This window comes from Bombus flavifrons, chromosome 2, assembly GCF_040668555.2.
Source record: "Bombus flavifrons isolate JBK064 chromosome 2, iyBomFlav1_principal, whole genome shotgun sequence".
Classification (NCBI taxonomy): domain Eukaryota; kingdom Metazoa; phylum Arthropoda; class Insecta; order Hymenoptera; family Apidae; genus Bombus; species Bombus flavifrons.
This window is the reverse complement of record NC_138443.1, coordinates 7,138,984-7,161,144: the sequence shown is the minus strand read 5'-3', so window position 1 is coordinate 7,161,144 and position 22,161 is coordinate 7,138,984. Positions and strand designations below refer to the sequence as shown.

Here is a 22,161-nt window from a genome sequence, read left to right as displayed (position 1 = left end):
AACATCTAAAATACTGAACTGATAAATATATATGAAATAAATTAGTATTATCACTCTCAGTTTTCTTAGAAGCTTATAAACGGCAATTCATATATTGACGAATTCTCTCTTTGGAAAAAATAATTGTTTGAAGAAATGTAGTATCTAGGCAAATTCATATAACAGTGCGATATATAGGTGACTTCAATCTTCTGAAAACGCTAAGCACCACTGGCATATTTACGATAATAAGAGAACCCAGCGTGAAAATCGACTTCCGTAGGTTTATGAGAAGCGAAACTTGGACAGTAGGTGTCGTAATCGATTTGCGTTGTCGCAATGAGACCGCCGTACGAATTTTCGCTGAAGTAAGAGAAACTTCGTTTTTCATGATTACAACGATAATCGTTTGACAATGAATATCAATTGATTTTTATTTTAATTCAGAGCTCGAAATATCGAATGTATGATTACTCATACAATTGGTTAGTGTTGGGCTCGGATTACAATAACAGTATTCCTTTCTTGAACGATACTGCTTATAACATAGTAACTGATGTTGTTCTTGCTATAACGAACAAAAATGGCTATGACCTGTACGATGTTTTTAATCACTGCAAATATCGTGGTGGTGCGTTAAACGTTACTGAGCTTGGTACTTGGCATCGTGAGTCTGGATTGAAAGTTTTCTTAACGCAACCATTAATTAATAGAAGGGCCAACATGCACGGCATGAGATTAAAAATATCTGGTGTGGTGAGTCCATCTATCGATTCCTGTAGACTTTTACATTTTCTCCTGGATTTTTTTTCAATGCCGAACTTGCTTAATTTATGAATGTTCTTTATCAGCTGTAAACGATAGTTTACACATTTTTCGGACGGTTTTTTAAAGAAAATACAATGCAATAAATTTTTAATTAATCGGAAACAAATACATTTATCGCTTAGTTATTAATATTGAGCGTAGAAGGGCTGTATAAAGGAGAAACATTAACAGTTTATCAAACGTTAATTAATGCTAGTTGAAATCAATAATTATGTGTTATCTCGAATTATGTTATGGGCAGATTCAATACAGACCAAAGAATATGCGTCTCGAGGATTACATGCAAGACATAAATACGAGATCGTTGGATAGTATGCATAAATTTGTACACGCTATGATTTTGCATACAGGAGATCTTTTTAATTTCAGGTATTATATTCGATACTAATCGTTCGTTGACGCAGCGAATTTTATCTTTTCTTTTTTTTTTTAGCGTCCATGCCTCGGAAATAATTTATTGGGACCGACACAGCGTGCATGGTTTGATTTTCGAATTTTTACGGTCGAATTACATCGATTTCGCTAGTAATCCAAGAATTATGGTGTCTGAACGATTGGATTATGCTACTCTGATCGGCGCAGCATGGCCAATTAGGTAAGACAATACCCGACATATTAACTAAAGGCAATAAATAAATTATACGCAATATGTATATTTTCTATTAATTGTATCAGATACAGTGAATAGTATGGTAAATGTATCGTCAATAGCGATATATAAATTACGAAAATCTTATAACTTAAATTACCTACAAAAACTTGTTTAGTCCCTCTCCGTTTAATGTCTACAACCCGAGAAATGTTCGATGATACCTAATAGAAGAATTATATCTCTGGTCAGACCCTGTTTCATGCTGCTATCGACTTCAACGAATAAGATCAAGTTAGAAATCTTTTTGAAACCCTTCACACGGCAAACGTGGTACGTGTTTGCTGTTTTCGGATTATTTTCCGTATTCGTTATGAAGATGATAATGAATCGCGAAGATATTGGCAAGAGAGAAAAATATTCAGGAGCGGTGGTGCTGTCGATAGGAATCGTGTCTCAACAAGGTGCATATGAAAGATATCAATCGGAAGCTAAATTATTAAATACGTGCAAAGATCAGAATCTATTAAAACTATTTGAAATTTCGATAGGTGCAAATTTTTTGCCGAAACGTTTACCAAGCCGTATAGCGTTATTTCAAATAATTATACATAGCTGGATAATGTACAATTATTACTCTGCTAGTATTGTCTCGGCTCGATTGAGCGAACCCCTTGATATGATGGAAGATTCCGTAACTGTTCTTGCTGATAGTAATCTAAAAATTGCTGCGGAAGCCGTACCATATCTAAACTACTTTTTATACGTAAGTTTAATTACTACGTTTAAGTAAAAAATTAATTTGTCACAAATTGAAACTTCGAATTAAATCTGACAATGTTTTCTGGCTTTAAAATTTTATATAATCAAAGAATCCTTTAAAGTGATAGGAAACATTGTTTAAGGCAAATGAAATCAATATTACGATATTAATGATATTATCAACAGAAACTGAACTGGGAATCGGATTATTTTCGCAAGAAACGCTGGGATCCTCTGCCAGAATCAAAACGATATCTCCCAATAGAAGAGGGTATCAGACAAGTCGGTCAAGGAATTTTAGCGTATCATACAGATCCTAATACAGCTTACCCTTACGTCGAAAGAATGTTCGATTCAAATAAAATCTGCGAATTGACGGAGATTCATTTGTTCAAACAATCGGTGATGGGAATGTACGCCAGTCACAATGGACAGTTCATTGAAATAGCAAAAATAGGGTGAATAATCGTAGCATATATTTCTTTCATTTAATAATTAGATTATGTGTGTGTACGTGCGAATTTTCATGCATTTATGAAGTACTCAATTTATTTCATTTTGCCTATTTTAGTTTTAACGTATAAAACATATTCTTTATATTCTAATATAATTTAATTATGGAAATACGTCAATGTTGCTAAACTGTTAGTTACACAAATACAAAAATACATTCGAATCTCTGTTTGATTTTCATTTTTACTAAATGTTTTGACAACTGAAGAGTTGTCTTCATAAAAATATAAATTTCCATAGACATTCGCCGACTATTAATGACTATCTTTACTTAATATTTTAAAACTAACTTACTTGTCTTTTCTTAAGGTTGACAAAGATGTTTAATACTGGCCTTCGTAATCGGCAAATCAAACATTGGTCGTCGAGGAAGCCACAGTGTCAACCCGACACTTTGTCTACAAGGAGCATCACGATCTACGAAACTGCTCCAGCTTTGATTTTATTGGCATTCGGAATGCTCATAGCTGGAATCACTTGCATCGTGGAAAATATTATTTACAAACATACGATGAAGTGAGTTATTTCACTTTGTGCACGATCGTAAATATGGAAATAAAATTTTATTTTATACTTCATAGGAGTATGGAGAAAAGTGCACGAAAGAGAAGCGAAACGAAAGGAAGTTTCAGCAGTAGTAACAGCAGACGTAACTTATTAGATATAAATCCATAATATTCGTATTGGTTTTTGATTCGATAAAAAGTAGAATTTCGATTAGTAAGCTATTTCAATTAACTTATAAAATTAAAAAATGAAATAAAAGAACTAGTTATATAATGTATATATTTGTTTGCAAGGGATCAACATTCTTTCTGACATAGAAATTGTAAATTTTGAAATATAAGTAAAATTAGTCGATTGACTATTGATCTGATATAGTCATTATCGGATATTACTAGACTACTATGCTATAAAACAGTTCAGAATCACGAGCGGTTTCGTTTTCTAAAGAGCCATCACATCAAACCTGACATGTTTTCTCATGAAAAATAAAAGAACGGAAAGGAAGAACTGCCAGGGACTGTAGCACGAATACTCTACTTGTAGTCGTTCGATTTGCAATCGTGAATAAAGGCTAACAACAGTAGTGTCATGCACTTTTACAATTTCTTTTATTTGCAGTTAATCGTTGCACTGTACGCAAGCAAAATGGATATGATTCGTGATTATTTCGTTTTTAAGAATGTTGGTAGAGTGGCTGGATTTTCCTGCGGAGAGATCGAAAGTAGGTAGTTTTCATTCTGTGAAGCAAGTTTCTCAATTTTTTAAAACAAAATAGTATTTTTAGAAGAGCAAACATTAAATAAAAGATATTTCAAACGTATCGTTTTAAATATTATTACATTCTCAGATTTTTCTTAATTTAAAATTATTTTTACATTCAGAAAATTGAAATTATCGATTGAAAAATACTTTTTGGTTCAAGAAAATTTCGTGACAATTCATACACATAATTAAACAACAATTTCATTACGTATTATTTCATACACATTCGTATATTTTCGTTCCATTTTTTAAATTACACCGTACATAATAAATATTTACATGCAGATGATTATCAGATCGTTAAACTTCTCAATGATGCTGGGATTGGGGTGTCCATAAATCAATTTGCATCGACAATCGATATATCCCGTTTTTTGCACAGTATTTATTGGAATTTAGGTATATTCTTGGACCTACAGTGCTCAATAGCGGACAAAGATGTAATGGAACTTTTCTACGAGGTATTATATTGTTTAAATCATGTTACACTTCTTACATTTGATGATTGATACACAAAAATTACTATTTAGACCTCGACACATTACATGTTTGATCATTTGCATCAATGGTTGATCGTGGGAGAAAATATGAGCCATACTGTCAACTTATTAAACGACAGTACATTTAGTATCATCACGGATATCGCAATTGCTATACCAAGGGATGATGAGTACATTTTATATGACGTATATAATCATTGCAAATCTTGCGGTGGTTTGTTAAATGTTACGGAACTTGGTACCTGGTCTAGGAACGATGGATTACAGAATACTCTGCAGTCAAATAAATTTTCCAGAAGATGGAATTATCATAGGATGAAGATCAAGATTGCTGGTGTTGTAAGTTGAAATAAATATATCTAAAAAAATTACATTGCTTAGATAGTAAGATATTAATTTTATAAAATTAATATAAATTAAACTCTTAAAGAATTAAACTGAAGCAATATAACATTTACATTTATAAAATTCATTGTTTAAAATATTTGTTTAGATTCATTTACCTTAGTGATACTTTTATACATAGGTAACAGCTAAACCTAAGGATCAAGATTTGGTGGAATATCTACGAGAAAGGAATACTATATCCACGGACAATTGGTCTAAGTTTGGATTTGCTATCATGGAACACGTTGGAGATCAATTCAATTTCACGTAATTTTTCAACATTTTCAGATTATATAATGTTATGATTTTATGCAATATTATGGTTTTCTCCGTCTATCACATAACTTACTTTTAGCTTTGAGGTGATAAAACTGGATCATTGGAACAAAAATGATAGCAGTTTTGGACCATTGATAGCTGGCCTTCACGATGACATCTATCACATGGGATATTTTCCATCGATTTTGACTGTCGAAAGACTCAATTATGCAAATGTAATTACGCAAGTTTGGCCCGCAAGGTACTATACTAATCGACTATACTTTTTATACATACATATATTTTTCAAGTCAAGTTATGAAAATATACATTGAGCATTATAAATATACTTAATCAATAATATGCAGTATGTGAAAGTATAAAATAATTATTTAAATATGTTTTACAGAACTTGCTTTATGTTTCTTACTGTACCTTCGTCAAAAGTGGACATGAACCTAATCTTTAGACCATTCTCACGAAATGTTTGGTACATGATCCTTTTATTAATAATCGTCATAATTTTCGCTATGTGGACAATTTTTAAACTCGAAAAAGATGCTGTTTACCCTGATTATGGGTCCACAATTCTCATTATTGCCGCTGCATTAAGTCAACAGGGTCTGTTAATAAAAAATTTGTTATAAATCGTATAACATTGTTCGTATAATAATGTTCATTTATTATAATGGAATAAAAAATGGAACTTATATTTTAATTACAGGATTACCATTTATTAGCAATCAATCTTCTAGTCGTGTTGCTTTTTTTCATACAATGATCTTTGGTCTACTTGTATATAACTATTACTCAGCAGCAATAGTATCCAGCCGGCTGAATGCACCATTAGATAAAATGAACGATTCATTGTATTCATTAGTAAAAAGTAGAATGAGTCTTGCAGCGTTTAAGGATATATATTTCAGTGTTTTATTGCAAGTGAGTTTTAATTTTGTATGCTATCAAAAACAAACTTTTGTTTGTAATTTTGTTTCTATCATACGGATAGTTAAATATTAATTATTCATAACCGGAAAAATGTTTCTAGTCTCCTGCGGAAGATGTTCAATATTTTAAGAAACACTGGGAAACTATACCGCAAAAGAAAAGATTTCTTTCGATAGAGGATGGTATGAAAAAAATGAAGAATTTAAGATTTGCTTATCATGCGGAGCCCGATAGCGTTTATCCATTTATAGATCGTAATTTTGATAAAGAAATGATTTGTCAGCTTACCGAAGTACATTTACTTCGTCCTTGTTCGTTAGGTTTATGGTCAACTCAACATAGTCCGTTTCAAGAAATAACAAAAATAGGGTAAGAAAACTTCATAAGAATAAGTCCACAAAAGTTACATGTAGTATATATTTTTCTAAACGGTTTAGTAATTATATAATTGTTGTTGTAGTATTCTTAAGATATCCACTTCGGGGATTCGGAAGCGAGAAGTGTCACGTTGGAGTTACAGAAAACCTTATTGCAACAAAGATAAATATCATGTATCTAGTGTAACTATTCATGAAGCGATACCAGTTATACTTGTTTTATGTTTTGGCACCATTTTATCAGCTGTTATTTGTTTCATCGAAAATATAGTTTTCCGCAAATTAAGCACAAAACAGGAACAAGTAAAAAAATCTGGAAGTCGATTAAAAAAACGTAATCAGAAAAATATTGTACCAGGGATTAAAACTGCGGTAAAGACAAAAGTACCTATTCGTGTAACTAACAAAAAAAATTTTTTTTCTAATAAATAAAAATTTTCATTAGAAAATAAATGAATTATGTTATTCCTTTACCTTTGGTAGAAGAAGTTATGTGAGTTACAATTTTATAACTTTTTACCCGATGTACAAATTAATTTTATTAAATAAACTATATGGTTTACATTACTTAAATGTGAAAATACTATGTGGTATTATTCCGAAGTGTGTACGTTGCAATAAGAAATGTATAATGACTTTTTATTATATGAAACCTCCATAGATTTTAATGATGTGAAATGTATACATGTTGATTAGCAATTTGCTTATTTCTTTTTCTTCGATTTTTTGTCAGTCGGAGCTGCAACTGTTCCAGTGAGATCTCCTAATTGCTTTTTGAGTTTCAATAATTTTTCTACTTCTGGTTGCCATACAGATCTTTCTTCTTTAGCTTTCAATTGACGTACAAGATCGCCCTAAAAATAGAAACATCAATTGCACAAAAAAAAGAATAATTGAAAAACTGAACATTTAATAAGTCCATAAATATTTTATTGTACCTGTTTAGCGATGGCCGCTTCCAAACTTGCTACGTCCATTGCAACATCTCCATTTTGTTCAGGTACCAAAACCGTTTCAGGGTTTTTACTTTTCGATTCAGGGGATTTATTTTTTTCATTTAAGAGATCAGGCAGCTTTTTTTTCAAAGCTGAGAAAATTTGAATTTGACTGGATGGCCATCCACTTTTATCGAACTTGGCCTTTATTTTTTTAACTTTATTGTCCTAAAAATAAAGAAATGTATAACATATGTGACTATTGCATTAAATTTAGCAAAATTGCTTAAAAAATTCACCAACCAATTCTGTAATTGCACTATCCAATGATTTTACATCTCTGCTACTGCTACTTGTAGTTTCTTGCTTACCAGCATACTTTTTTCTTAATATTTCTACATCTTTATCCTCTATTTTTTTAAATAGTGGAGATGGTTTACCAATTTTGTGTCCCGTGGGAAGTATGCTTGTGATAACATCAGGTATATAGCCATAGTTACTAGTTTGCAATCCTAATTGGGATCTTAATTCGCGGGCGGTGCATGGCATGAATGGAGCCAAAAGGGCTGATAAAAGACATGCCAAGTTACAGCAAATACCGATGATCGTTCCAGCTCTTTTTCTACAAACAATAGAAAAAAGCACAAAATTACGCTATGTTTAAACTAAAAACAATGACGCCACTTAGTTCTATTAAGCGAGTGTTATTCATAAGTACTGTAACAGACCTGTACAACATAATTTAATATATGAAAGTTGATTAACAGTCACAGTCAGTTAATAGGACTTACTTTACAGCATAAAATTAAGTCATGTAACAGCAACATAAATCATGTAATCCTCACTGAACAAGGGTACCTAGGAAATAAAGATATTCTAATCTCTAATATAATAAATTATTTTACATGATATGAATTCCCACTAATTGAAACGAAAATAATAGAATAAAATGGGGCAGCATGCAACAACATCTAAAGATTTAATGGCTTAAATATACAAAATATTTGTATGAAAACATGTAAAGGCCTACAGTACACTTACGAACGGCATAATCTCATTATGTAATTAAAACGGACATAGCACTTACTTATCGTTATCTGTTCCTTTAATTTTCACCCATGGCTCTTGGAATTGCATGTATTGATTTCCATGTTTTGAAATTGCTAAAACGTTTTTCAAACCATCACGTAATTTAGCTTGTTCCAAAGCATGTATATAAGATGATAATTCACGCTGAGCTAATACCAGTAATATTAAGTCATCTTCCTGAAGTTCTATTGGCGGTATCTTAGAATCAAAGTATTTTTCCGCAAATACTAGAGCCCTATTTATTAAAAGCAGTCTTTGAAAACACTACTAGAAATAAAAATCAGAATTCATACCGTTTACCATAAAAAAACAAATACCTATTAACAAAATTTCCAAAATTGTTTAATAATTCACTATTATTTTTAGTCGCTAAATCCACCCAATTAAAATTCGAATCTTGCGTTTCGGGTCTAACATATGCAAGATAAAATCGCCAAACATCAGCCGGTATACCTGTATCCCTAGCATCAGTTCCAAATACTCCAATACCTCTCGATTTAGAAAATTTTGTATCTTCATAATTGAGGTATTCTAGAATCAGGTTAAATCATTAATAATTAATTGTTTATATAGAAAAGTACTTACAATACATAGTTCTTTTGTCTTTAATATATTAAATGTATACCTGTTGCCATTAAATGCTTCATCAATGTATAACCTTCATTAGCTGCTAATAAATAAGCAGGGAACATAATTGCGTGAAATGGAACATTGTCCTTTGCCATAAATTGGTATAGATCAACTTGTACATCTGTAGGCTTCCACCATTGTCGGTATTCCTTCGTATATCTTTTTGTAATACTGATATAACCAAAAGGAGCGTCGAACCAAACGTAAAATACTTTATTTTCAAAACCTTTTACTGGAACAGGTATTCCCCATTTTAAATCTCTTGTTATACATCGTGGTTTAAGTCCATCACGTAGCCACGGTTTTGCAACCACTTTTGCAACGCTTGACCATCCCTTTTCTACTGTTGAGGACCACTCTTTTAACTTGTTTTCTAACTGCAAAGTAATATTTTCTTCATTGAAATATGATATGCTTATAATAAATAATGTCATAGGTATCATAAAGAAATTCTTACCTTCGGTAAATCTAAGAAGAATTGTTGCGACTTTTTAACAATAGGTCTATTACTACATACTTTACATCGCGGAGATATAAGATCCGTTGCATTCACCAAATGACCGCATCCATCACACTGATCGCCACGTGCATCTTCATATTTACACCTTGGACAAGTTCCTTCTACAAATCTATCGGCCAAGAACCTATCACAGGACTCGCACAGAAGCTGGTCTACAGTTTCACTTAATACATATCCTTCTGATTTAATTTTTAAGAAAAATGATTGTACAATTCTGGAATATAAAATATTATATTAGTTAATAGCTAAATAAATTGTATTTTAAATCAATTAAGCAGCTAATACGAGTTTCATGTTACTCTGTTTGTTCTGGTGTAGTAGTACGACCAAAATAGTCAAACCCAATATTAAACCATCGATAAACATCATTATGTATGTCAAAAAATTTATCACAAATATTTTGGGGTGTCGTTTTCTCTTCCAAAGCTTTAGCTTCTGTAGCAGTACCATATTCGTCAGTACCACTAAAAATTTGCATTATTTTTATGATAAATGATTATTTAATTTTTATATTATATCACGTGGAAAAAGGTGGTACATACCTAATAAAAAGGGTATTATAGTTTCTTTGTCTGCAATATCTGTAAAGAAGAAAGTTATTTAAAAATATGTACACTTATATGATACTATTATAAGACCTACTTATTATGAAACACACCGGGCAAAAATATCAGCAGAAAGAACACAACCAATAATATTTCCTAAATGAGGAACATTGTTGACATAAGGTAATGCTGATGTTATTAAAATATTTTTTTCTCCTTTTTTTGGCAACCTAAAAATTATGGATAAATTTATATTAATTGCGTACATATTATTTCCTTTAAGATAAAATCATTTATATGTACATTCAAACTTACACAGGATAAGGAAAGTTTTTTACATCAGGATATGATTTAGAAGACCAATTGCTTGAAATATTTTGTATTTCTTCCTGACTAACTGCTTCCATTTCTTTTTCTTTAGTTGGACTAAGCTGCAATTAATAGTTGATATCAGATGTAGAAAAATATAAAGTATATACATATTAATAGCAAACTTACATCAGCTGGTTTAGAAGGTTTAGGATTTGAATTAGTATTAACAGGAAACCAAGATACAGCTTGAATACTGAAAATTGCTTTTGAGCCTCTTTCAAATTTGTATTCTTCAATGGAATCCTAGAACAATCAAATATACAAATATTACTAACTTTGACACTAATATCAATATAAAATATAAAATTAATGATAAAACACCTGTATAACTGGCAGCAATTCAATACTGGATATCCAATTTTTAATTGATAAATATTCTTTATTTAATTCATTTCCAATTTCTGTGACCATTACTGTAGACCATAGAGTTACCCAAATACATATATCTGCCAATGATAAGTCATTATTATCCTAAAATAATTTCAATAAAATTTTAATTTTGTGACAATAATTTGACTAATATCACACTAATGCTATTTTATTATGAATTACCTTAATTAAGTACTGTTTGTCTTCTAACGCATTATTAAGTTCTCTTAATAAGGACCATAAACATGACTTTTTTGTGGTTTTGTAAATCCCTGTATTACCATACAATGCTATAGCTGGCTGTAAAGTATATGATGTTTATAATATTCTATTAATTTATATTATTATATACATAAACACTGATAATTAATTTATTATTCTTTACCTGTAACTGAGATATTTCCCATTCCAACCATTTATTATTAAGAATTTTTGACTCTTGAGATGAAGAAGGTACTATGAGCTGCATTGCTGCATTAGTACTAAATAGTACTAACCCAGATGAAAGTTCAATAGAAGGTAAACGGCTCGAAAAGCCAACTATACATAAAATAAGAAGACTCACTTTATATTAACTGATATACTGAAATGACTTAAAAATCACAATAAACCTCTGGTTTAAGTGGTCAATTTAAATTATATTTTTCCATATTTAAAGTGGTCAATTTAAATTATATTTTTTCATATTTAAAGTGGTCAATTTAAATTATATTTTTTCATTGAATATATGATTTATAATACCAAAAACCATTTTCTGGTGTCATGTAATGATTATTGAATGAACAATCATCGAACAACAAAATATACCTACTTTAATAGTGAGATGTTATTCCAAATGGAAATCAAAATATTTTATCACTCTAATTTCAAGGATAGCAAGATAATGATATTGAAACATAAATGATATGATAAATACATATATATTAAACTCTGCTAATTAAAAATTCTAGATTGTTTAAAGAATTTGTAAAAGGTCAATGAATTTTAAAATGATGAAAGCAACCTACAAGTGAAACAAACATATGGTATTTCATCATATGATCAGAAATCGGATTACTTGGGGCGGAAACATTAAATTTCTTACCTTTTGGCTGTACCGTTTTTACGGTAACAGCATGTTGTGCTACTTTAGCTGCAATTATTAGCTTTAAAGTATTCGGATTGCCCTCGTTCGTTGAAATATTCATTTTCATTAATAAGTTAATAAATATTCACAATAAATAGATGAAAATATTTTCAGCACACAACCGACACATGTGAGCGACAAGTAAATGCAGTCTGTAAGCAGATACCATGAACAATTTCACAGCACATTGCCAATCTATTCGAAACTAACCTCATTCTGCTAACCTCAAAAGTTTAAATACACTTTGTCATTCATATTACTTGTTTAACAAAATCCATTAGAATGTTTTTGGTTATGTAGAACGAAATCACACAACGAATAATTGTTCATTCGTTTAATATAACATAATATAAAATTGAAGATACACTAAATGACAGTTGGTAATACCGAAAGTTGTTATTGCATCTACGAACATTTTAATTCTAACATTTAACATTCATTGTAAGAGCTTTTTTGCTAATAAAATCTATAAATTTAAGCACAGTGACATTTTTATCTTTAAATATTTTTCTTTCATACAGTACTTAATAAATATTTTCATACATAAGTACATATAGGTACAAATTTAATGAATAGTGGTGTCCTCTGGCGTGAATTGTATATATTATTAAGGAGAATTTGATTCTGTAGTGAAGTTTAATCAAGTTTAACATTTGAATTCTACAGCAATTTTAATTTATTATTAATATTATTTAATATCAAATGATATATAACATAGAATATAAATTTAATTTACATAATATTTCTTATAACAGTTTTTCTTATAAAATTTTATTTTTTCTTGTAAATCGTGTGAAATAAGTTTAGGGGAATACCCTTATTTCTATTTATATCTTGCATTTTTATGTATTTTCAATTATTTAGAATTTAAAAGAAAATGACTATTTTTTTAACTTGTATATTTGTAAGTTGTATATTCTTATCATACTGTGCAGAAAACATTGTACTAATCATTGCTGATGATTTGGATATATTTCTTGATGGCATGGTAAATATGAAAAAAAAATAGAAATACAAAATGAATAAACATACGAACTAATTAATTGTTATTTTTAGACACCAATGCAAAGTACACTGGAATTAATTGGGAGTAAAGGTGCAACATTTTCAAATTGTGTAAGATGGAAATTTAATTTCTTAATAAATAATTATTAATTAGGACCATGTTTAACATTAAAGTATATTAATAAAATATTTCTTTTAATAATTAGTTCGTCGCTTCACCTATTTGTTGCCCAAATAGAGCATCAATTTTAACTGGAACATATCAACATAATCATTTGGTAATAAATAATTCAATTAGTGGAGGATGTAACAGTATCGAATGGCAAAAAATACAAGAACCAAATACATTTGCAGCACACTTGAAAAAAGAAATGCTTTATAGAACTTTTTATGGTGGAAAATATTTAAATCAGGTACATATCTACAAAATATTATAAACTGTAATTAGTTGAACATAAAGTGTTTCTAATGTAATTAAAAAAATTTTATGGAGTATGGAGAAAAAATAGTAGGTGGATCTTCTCATGTACCAGAAGGATGGGATTGGTGGGTTGGACTTATTGGAAATTCAAAATATTATAATTATTCCTTATCTATTAATGGGACTGAAAAAAAATTTGGTAGTGAACCAAATGATTATCTTACTGATGTAATTGTAAGTATGGAAAAATCATGTGTACATATGTACATACTTTTATAGTATATTTAAAATTATCTTCTTTCAGAGTGATCTGGCAATAGATTTCATTAAGGCACATAATTCAAATAGTGAATCATTTCTTATGGTTTTAGCACCGCCTGCACCTCATGCACCTTTTATACCAGCTATGAGGCATATTGATAAATATAAAGATGTAATAGCTAAAAGAACACCTAATTTCAATACACAGACTCAAATGGTATAAAATATTTTTCATACAAATTTTGATGTCACTATGTTAAACTGTATTATTTAATAGGACAAGCATTGGCTAGTACAAAGGGGGCCATCTCCACTTCCTGATAATTTATTGCCTAAGTTAGATGAAATCTATAGAAGGAGATGGGAAACATTGCTAGCTGTTGATGAACTTGTAGAGAATGTATATGAAGCTTTAAAAGTGGGAAATCTTTTAAATAATACTTATATTATATTTACGTCAGATAATGGATATCATATTGGTAGTATATTTTGCATTTAAATAAATTTTAACATAAACCAGATATGAATTAAAATGGATTGTACATACTATTTTAGGCCAGTTCAGTATGCCGATAGATAAACGCCAACCATATGAAACAGATATTAAAGTTCCATTATTAATACGAGGTCCTGGAATTACACCATCAAAGATCGTTGCACCTGTCAGCAGTGTTGACTTATTTGCAACAATTTTAGGAATAGCTGGTATACAACGTCCATCTGATGGAATGTCATTTTTAAAAAAGATATTGCCAAAAGATAGAACTCTCTTAATAGAGTATAGAGGAGAAAGATCTAAAGGTATTCCATCCTCAGGTTGTCCAAGTGATTATGATCCAAACCTTACAGTACGTATTAGATATATAAGAACAGTTGTTTGCAAAATGTATATGATATAAATTTTATTTTTGCGGAATTTATTATTTTCACAGTTATGTTCCAAAGATATGGCATGCAAATGTCAAGATGCTGCAAATAATACTTTTAGTTGCATACGACGTGTATCTCCAAAATTCAACAATATTTTCTGTATCTTTGAAGACGATAAGGTACTGTTAATAATAAGAATAATAAAGTAACATAAAAATAAAGTAATTATTAATGACATTTGTTGTTTTTTATAGCATTATATTGAAGCATACAATATAACTACAGATAAGTATCAACTAGAAAATATTGGATATACTATGAAGCGTCATCATAGATACAGATTGAGGAAAAGTCTGAAAAGAATGAGTATTTGTAAAAACGAAGATTGTATTGTTACAAATATGGAAAACATATATGTTTAAGTCTCAATGTATTATAGATTTCATTAGTATATCTTATTTGTCTATATACATTTTAAATTTATAATATGAGTGTCCGTATAAAGATCTTTTATTATGTAATTAGTGAAATATTTATTAAATCCAATATTCATTTTCTTACGAATTTATTTTACTTTACTATATCTATAAACGTATGAACCATTAAATATGAACCATTAAAAGTTGGAAATGCCGACGGCCGTCTTACTTCGAATTACTGCATTTATGGAAATCATGAGCGAAGAATACGCCGCGAATCTGGATATAAGAATAACTCGTCTTGCTTCCCGGGAACCTCGGGCAAACTGTTTTCTTAGCAAATATTTTTATTAAAGCCCCGCGGTTCGAATATCTGAATAGCAATCGCGCTATTCGGGGGTGGAGAAAAAGAAAACTGAATAAAGACAGAACGTAGAAATATGCTTTTGCCATATCCATAAATTTAATCTATTAAAACGTTTTGAATCGTTTAAGGATTTATGAAATATTATGATAGTAAAATTATCCTGTAAATTATTAAGATCGACGTCAAAAAATATTCTGTCATTTTTTATATTTTATGCTTTAAAGAATAAAATTTTATCATTTTGTTTTCAACGAATATTGGTTAATAAATTTTTAAACTTATGCAGACTCTATTCTTCTGACCCTAAACGACGGGGATAACTATAGGGCAAAGTGGCACGATTTGATGCTTTTCAGTGCCAAGCACCGTAAGAGACATCCTTTCATGTTGCATAAAAGAACGTTGGAATGTTTGTACACACGTTAACCACTCTATAGGCTGTTTAATCGTTTGCACAGATGGTAATTTAAGATAATATGATGTCCATACAATTACACAAAAATCAATATAAGTTGAAAGTATCATTACAATCAATAACTATTTGTATTTCAGTTTTCGTAATTGATAATATGGATCAACTTTTACGGATAACACGATAACTCTGAAAAATTTTTACGAAATAAAATGAATTTCGAAATACATACAACACAATTCCAAGAATAAATTTTGTTTCAAAATTAATATTAACAGCGTAAAACTTCCGACTAGAGGAATTCATGAGTCGAATTATATCATAGTGTGTTTCACTCGAAAAGAGGCACAGCTGAAAATGCAGCATTGAAAAAGAGAGTTTGCGGGTGTTTCGGCAAACAGCATGAATCCCTGCTCGATCGATCGGGTGGAGGATTAACAGGCCTCGGCACGAATTGTGAAGTCGTTACATCGTCACTGAGACGTGTAAGTCGGCTTGCGAAAAGTCCTTTTTTTCTTCTCTCTTCATTGATCGCCAGAGCGAGTGATCGCTTCCTTGTGCATTAGGATCAATGGCTTTCGTTGGCTTCCGAGTTTTGGATTTTAGCTTCCCTGCCCCCCCGGAGATTTTGGTCCTGTTCAATTTTCAACCCACACTACGAAACGAATCGGAACGTATGATCGGTTAGTAAAATATTCATAAATTCTATTTTATTTATATATATGTATATATACCGTTGGAACGTTGATTGATAATCGAGAAAGCGTTAAATAAATGTTATTCGAATCAAAAAGCGTTGTATGTGTGCGTACTATTTGTAGTAGATAGGATTATTAGAAATATAAAAATTTGAATCTAAATCGAACTCGATAGAATCCATTATGGAATTTTCCATTAGATTTCAATTTGTCTTTATAACTGGTAGAGAAACAACATTGTTTATTTCGTCCACATTAATTTCCCCTTTTCTCAAGATGAACACTAATTTGAGAAACATAAATTTGCATCAAATACTTTGGCGAATCGGGAAACAATGAGTTACAAATTTCCTTTGCTAAACTTCGCTTAACTTGCAATTCCGTAGAATCCTCATTAAGATTCCTGAATTAAATTCTGTACGCTAGGAAGAATATTATATTAGTTCTCTCTAAGTCTGATTCCCTGTTAAATTAACTTAATACTCTAAAACATAGCTTTATCAATTATAACTGTAAATAACTACAAATCTTCTATATAATACAATTTAATGAAAGTAGCATACCTGGTGATATTTACATTAATTTACAGAACATTATTAAGGCATGTATTTGAATTACGTAATTACAAATTGTCCTATTATTATTTAGAAAAAGAGGAATAAGAAGCAAAATCAAGTTGCTGCGTTTCTACAATATGTATCAGTAATCTATATACTAAAAAAAATATGGAAAATACAGAAAGAGGAGTGTGTCAGTATCCCTAATTGAAGATAATTTCAATAGTATTGAATTTCATGGCCGATAATAATAAAAGCGCAGGGCTCGCATTACGGAACCGCTTATCCGGACAACAGTAGTCAAATCAAACACGAAGCTATTAACTAGGTCAACATTTCGGGTTGGGGTACTTAGTCCTGACTACTTGGTAACCTTCGTCAGTGAGCTGCACGTCGTGTATATGTATTTGCACATATATGAAGCAGGAATTCTACGGTGAACAAGAGCAAAGCAGCCGTGTCGGACGGTCTTAAATAAATATCTGATGTGTAGGGGTCGTGCTGGCTCTAGATGCCCCCACCAATATTGTTTTAGGCACGGCCCTTGGCTAGCGAAGTTTTGTAACTCGAGAAACGAGCGCCACTCGTGTCTGCAACGGACAAGATACCAATAGGTGTTGGAAGATCTAGTCGAGTACTTAAGTTCTCGAGATATCCTGTCTACACTTTTGTTCTTGTATCCTACAAGTCCTAAAACGCAACATCCAGTTCTGTGTGAACTGTGACAGCTGCCAGTTTTACTATTCCAATGAAAGTATTGTATCTATGCTTCCTTATGATCTATGATTTAGACTCTACCTTAAACGTTTTTCACTCTATGCCATTTTTATTCACAGACTTAGTACTTGTTTAAAATGACGAAAGAGTGTAAAGAATGAATATTTAAACATTTTGAAAAGTTAGAAAGTACCGAGTTAGAGTTTACTGCAAGTAGACAAAGAAATTTAAGTCTGTTTGAGTCAGTTTGAGTAAGTTTAAGAATAACTTGTCAGGTTGAAAAATTATTGCTGACATAAATTAATAATGTAGTAAAAGATAAACAAAGTGTCAAGTGAATAATGTGATTACATACGTGATATACATTTCCTGATATAGTATACCATACATATATATTGTGTATTGTTCATTTAACAAGTTCATTATAATTAATTCATTATAAATAATTCATTCATTTAACATTAGACTGTGTAATGGTTACGAATTGGTATTGCCTTACTAGATAATTATTATTAGTTCTACCGATAAATATTTTTGTAGCGAAATTCAGCTAGAAAAATCTAATTGTGAATATTGTTTTAGATTCTCTTCGTGGAAACCAGACACTTCTTAATAAATACGGTACGTAGGTATACCAATTCTGTCTTCTTCTTTCATTTTGATGTAAGGTTTGCTCTTACCGGTATTTGTCACGGAAATAATTAATTAGTAGCAGAAAGTTCTCCCACTTTGTCGCTCTTTCCCTCGCTTTTTCTAACCGTGTGGCCTTCTCCTCTTCACTGTACCGACTCATAGCTGCGCTCAGTCGGCTGCTGAACCCCTTTTGCTCATGCAACCCTTATTACCGTGTCGCAGCTCGGTTAACACGAGCGGGTTAATGAAAAGCTCGAGCAAATATAGAATTTCTCGTAAAAACTACAAATTACTGCTGTGTCGGGTGCATAGCCGCGTGCAACGTACTTCGTCCTCCTACTTTTTTCCTTCTTTCACCCCTCTCGCTATCCCGTTTCTCTCTCTTCTTCTTTTCCTTTTTTTCTGTTTTTCGTAATTGTGAAATTATACAACGGTATAATACGCGAGAATAGGAAATAATAAAATGTTTCTGGACGTACTTCGAAGATCGCGTCGGGATTTTATGACGGAGAATTCGCGGGATCGTGCACGAGATGAAAACGCTATTCGAATATGTCCGCGTTTTACGAGTTTTTTCTCGTGCCGCTTAAAAGGCCGAAATGAACGAGCCCGTAAAGTTTTTAATTTCGCAAGAACCGCGCTACCTCTACCATAAATGTACCGTGAAAAAATGCAGCATTCGTCTCGTCAAAAGAATAGAGTAAAACAGCTACGATCAAAATACTAAAGATGCATATTATACGCGTATACCTTTCCTATGTATTAATTAATAAAGGGATAACTGCTGGTAAATTTCGTTCATCCCCGATACTTATATTAAACGATTAAATTTCACCATTACGGAGTAGCTTTTTTAAAAGATACAATCAGGCTTCCGGATATAAATTATATACCTTTTGGAAGTAATATTTTAATGTTTCACGAGCATAGTAAACTAGGTGTACATATAGCTTCAGTTTACACCCGGTAGCTTCTTCATTTTTGATAATTTTGTTCTTGAATCTGTTCAATTTTTATCTTCAGTGTAACACTACTTTTATTATTTGTTTACGCGATACCTGGAAAATCGTAGGAAAAATTTACAAAAATAAATTAACACATACAAATGTAAAAAACGCCAAAAGTATTGAGGTAGATGCCATAATCAACAGTTAAACAAATTTCATCGCCTGTTTCTATCATATTAGAAGATGCAGTACTGAATTAAATATTTCTATTATACACGAAGATATAATATATACTAAGTAAACTATTTCTATCGTATTAGAAGAAATAATCTTAGACGCCACTATTCGATATCTACATCATTAACACAAGAACGATCCAGAAGACATTAAGATGACTCGTTTCCAATGAACCGTTCCAATTGATCGAAACGAATTACGAGCGTCAAAGCAACGCCTCGTTTCTACGATTGCAACCCCTCTTCGATCTCACTTCGCTCGGTACTCGACGTTCAAAGAGCGCATATAGTACTGCGTGATTCAAGACGCAAACGCTATGAATTTACGGCTAGGCGTACAAGCAACGGGAATAAAGGCAGCACGCGAGCAACTATACCGTTGTCGGGTTATTCGCATTATATTATTACACTCGTGGCCAATGTTTGTCAGTTTAAAACCAGGAGCCATTAGCAGGTATTATTTTAGCAGTGATCTACCGTTAGCGAGAACAATGGCGTCACTACGGGTTACGTCCCACGATATTAAATGAGGCGAAGTGATACATTTCGAGGGGATAGTCGAGCAAATAGGGATGATGCGGTGATGGCACGAGGGACAGAAAAGGGAGAGGGAGAGAGAGAAGGAAATCAGGATAGAAAGGGAGTACAAGGGAGAACGAAAACACGTACAAAGGAAGATAGAGAGGGAACCTGGTCAGAAGCACAAGGGTTGAGAAGAGGAAAGAGACCCAGCACGTATTACGTTACGCCCCTGGGCTGTGTAAATACCACAGCGCTGTAATCTAGAGTTAATGGTGCTCTCATGATACGAATGTCTATTAAAGCCCTCGAAACTTATCTACAAGAACTACCAAGGATGCTCTTTATGAAATGAACTCAATAACACTTACGTGGCTTGCGCCCGCTGCACATTTAATCCCGGTATAAGCGAATGTACTACAACGACCTTTCAATGCTTCGTTGCTGTGAATATTCAACTAGAATAAATTTAACTTGCTTGTTTTTTGTACGATCTGTGGTTTATTTACCGACGACGAGATAGAATTTATTTAAGGTTCATTTATTGATTCTAACATAGTTCTAGTATATAGCTATGCATTCTAAAATTGAATTCTGCTAGATTTATTTTATCATCCATGAAATATTTATGAAGTTAATTTACTACGATGGATAAGTGATTTAGATTAAGTAGCGTTGAAAATGAAACGAAGTCTGGCGCGCGCGCGCGTCTTCAATCGAACAGAGAGAGACGCGAACAACGAAAATTGAATGTGATTTATCGGAAACTGTGACGTGCGATGTCGCATAATATATCAGCCGAGGCAACAGGCGAAAATAATAGTTTGGAGAATTGTAGTCGATATCAATGCGTAACCAGCTGGCTGTGTCTCTGACAGCGCAATTATCTGGTCTCGCTTGCGGTCGTACACCAACCCCTTTTATTATCGCCATCCCTAGAATCAACGCTTCTATCATACACGTTCTACCCTAATGCTTGCGTATTGCCGGGGATTGTCAGATGATATCTATCGAGTCTCGTTATAAATCGCTCCGACATTTTTGCATATATATTAGATTTCTCAATTTCTTCTCTTTTTTTTCGATAATACCACGACGATGTTTCGTCTCTTCAGAAATCTCTAATTTGAAGTAAAAGAATGTAATATAAGTAAATCATTGTGCAACGATTAAGAAACATAAAATTTATATTAATTCATCTTCTAAAATATTTCAATTAAGAAGAAAGAAATGTAATTTGCGTTGTGTAATGTGTGTAATTGCGTAATGAGTGATCGTTATTAACAAATTTCTGTCTCAAAGAACAGAGAACTTTTGATTTATGCGGTCATAGTGATCAAAATATGCGCACTTGCTAATAGCGATGATTTAGAGTATTCCGATATCTAGTTTCATTGCACGCTATTGATTAAAAGACAATTTGTCTGTCCGTTTATGGTTCCACGTACGTGTGGTTCTGCGGTTTCGAGGTCTCTCTATTATTTCCGGCCGCGGTTACAATACCGATATTGAATAGTAATCAAAATTCGTAGTAATCAAAATTCGCGTATGCACATTCAACTGAAATAGGCAAATGTATTAGATTATACCGCGAAGTGGCTGTGCCGTTTATTTTTGTATCACTGGTATAAAATTGGAAATACGATAAAAGTTACAGTGTGGGATGAACGTCGGTGTAAATTGAAATTGTAAACTGAATTTCTCCTTTTTAGATGAACACCTAAGTTCGAAAATTGATAAAAAGCTTAAGATAATTGAATATATCCACACATGTCAATCCTATCAAATCTGATCCTATTACAAATAGAATGATTTTTTTTTAACACCGAAAAACAATATTTTAAAAGAGCATATAAATACAAATGCAACGATACAAAGCACAGTGTAAAAAACAAAAAGAGAAGAAATAGAAAAATAGATACGAAGAACGTTATACAAAAATGCAAAGAGACGAAATACAAAAACGGAAGTCATATGTTAGATTAATATTATTATCTATTAATCGTATTACAGAAGAAGTTCAATATCTGTATTCATCGATAACAATCATCCAAAAGAGGAAGTGTCGACCCCTAATCAACTATTCGCTGATACAACGTATCT

General features: G+C 31.8%; 4 protein-coding genes across 8 annotated transcripts; 3 read left to right on the top strand and 1 right to left on the bottom strand.

Moving 5' to 3' along the window:
• Positions 1–106: 106 nt before the first annotated feature.
• On the top strand, positions 107–3,437 carry LOC138186931 (ionotropic receptor 75a-like). The gene is made up of 9 exons (XM_069127263.1): positions 107–347; positions 427–735; positions 1,049–1,176; positions 1,241–1,402; positions 1,649–1,860; positions 1,948–2,162; positions 2,345–2,616; positions 2,981–3,187; positions 3,253–3,437. The coding sequence occupies exons 1-9, from the start codon at positions 267–269 to the stop codon at positions 3,344–3,346; spliced, it is 1,680 nt and encodes a 559-aa protein (XP_068983364.1). The 5' UTR covers positions 107–266; the 3' UTR covers positions 3,347–3,437.
• A 211-nt stretch (positions 3,438–3,648) lies between these two features.
• On the top strand, positions 3,649–6,917 carry LOC138186925 (ionotropic receptor 75a). The gene is made up of 9 exons (XM_069127250.1): positions 3,649–3,899; positions 4,226–4,401; positions 4,471–4,779; positions 4,967–5,094; positions 5,183–5,347; positions 5,495–5,706; positions 5,810–6,024; positions 6,134–6,402; positions 6,494–6,917. Exons 1-9 carry the CDS (start codon positions 3,767–3,769, stop codon positions 6,840–6,842), a joined length of 1,956 nt encoding a protein of 651 aa, XP_068983351.1. The 5' UTR covers positions 3,649–3,766; the 3' UTR covers positions 6,843–6,917.
• Positions 5,177–12,096, bottom strand: MetRS (methionyl-tRNA synthetase 1). 4 transcript variants are annotated; one of them, XM_069127220.1, is made up of 20 exons: positions 11,955–12,096; positions 11,256–11,410; positions 11,054–11,170; positions 10,823–10,972; positions 10,628–10,744; positions 10,445–10,566; positions 10,243–10,359; positions 10,127–10,165; positions 9,884–10,048; positions 9,522–9,798; positions 9,060–9,441; positions 8,752–8,965; positions 8,433–8,669; positions 7,649–7,967; positions 7,349–7,573; positions 6,885–7,264; positions 6,322–6,723; positions 5,816–5,919; positions 5,383–5,708; positions 5,177–5,350 (listed from the first exon to the last, which is right to left on the bottom strand). In XM_069127220.1, the coding sequence occupies exons 1-16, from the start codon at positions 12,061–12,063 to the stop codon at positions 7,115–7,117; spliced, it is 2,895 nt and encodes a 964-aa protein (XP_068983321.1). In that variant the 5' UTR covers positions 12,064–12,096; the 3' UTR covers positions 5,177–5,350; positions 5,383–5,708; positions 5,816–5,919; positions 6,322–6,723; positions 6,885–7,114. The 4 variants fall into 4 exon arrangements, with proteins under 4 accessions (XP_068983321.1, XP_068983314.1, XP_068983330.1 ...); XM_069127213.1 differs by having other exon boundaries at positions 5,816–6,723; XM_069127229.1 differs by lacking the exon at positions 5,816–5,919.
• Positions 12,019–15,074, top strand: LOC138186941 (N-acetylglucosamine-6-sulfatase). 2 transcript variants are annotated; one of them, XM_069127283.1, is made up of 9 exons: positions 12,019–12,150; positions 13,053–13,112; positions 13,208–13,414; positions 13,495–13,656; positions 13,727–13,900; positions 13,961–14,162; positions 14,239–14,531; positions 14,616–14,732; positions 14,808–15,074. In XM_069127283.1, the coding sequence occupies exons 1-9, from the start codon at positions 12,142–12,144 to the stop codon at positions 14,973–14,975; spliced, it is 1,392 nt and encodes a 463-aa protein (XP_068983384.1). In that variant the 5' UTR covers positions 12,019–12,141; the 3' UTR covers positions 14,976–15,074. The 2 variants fall into 2 exon arrangements, with proteins under 2 accessions (XP_068983384.1, XP_068983375.1); XM_069127274.1 differs by lacking the exon at positions 12,019–12,150 and adding an exon at positions 12,584–12,984.
• Positions 15,075–22,161: the final 7,087 nt, after the last annotated feature.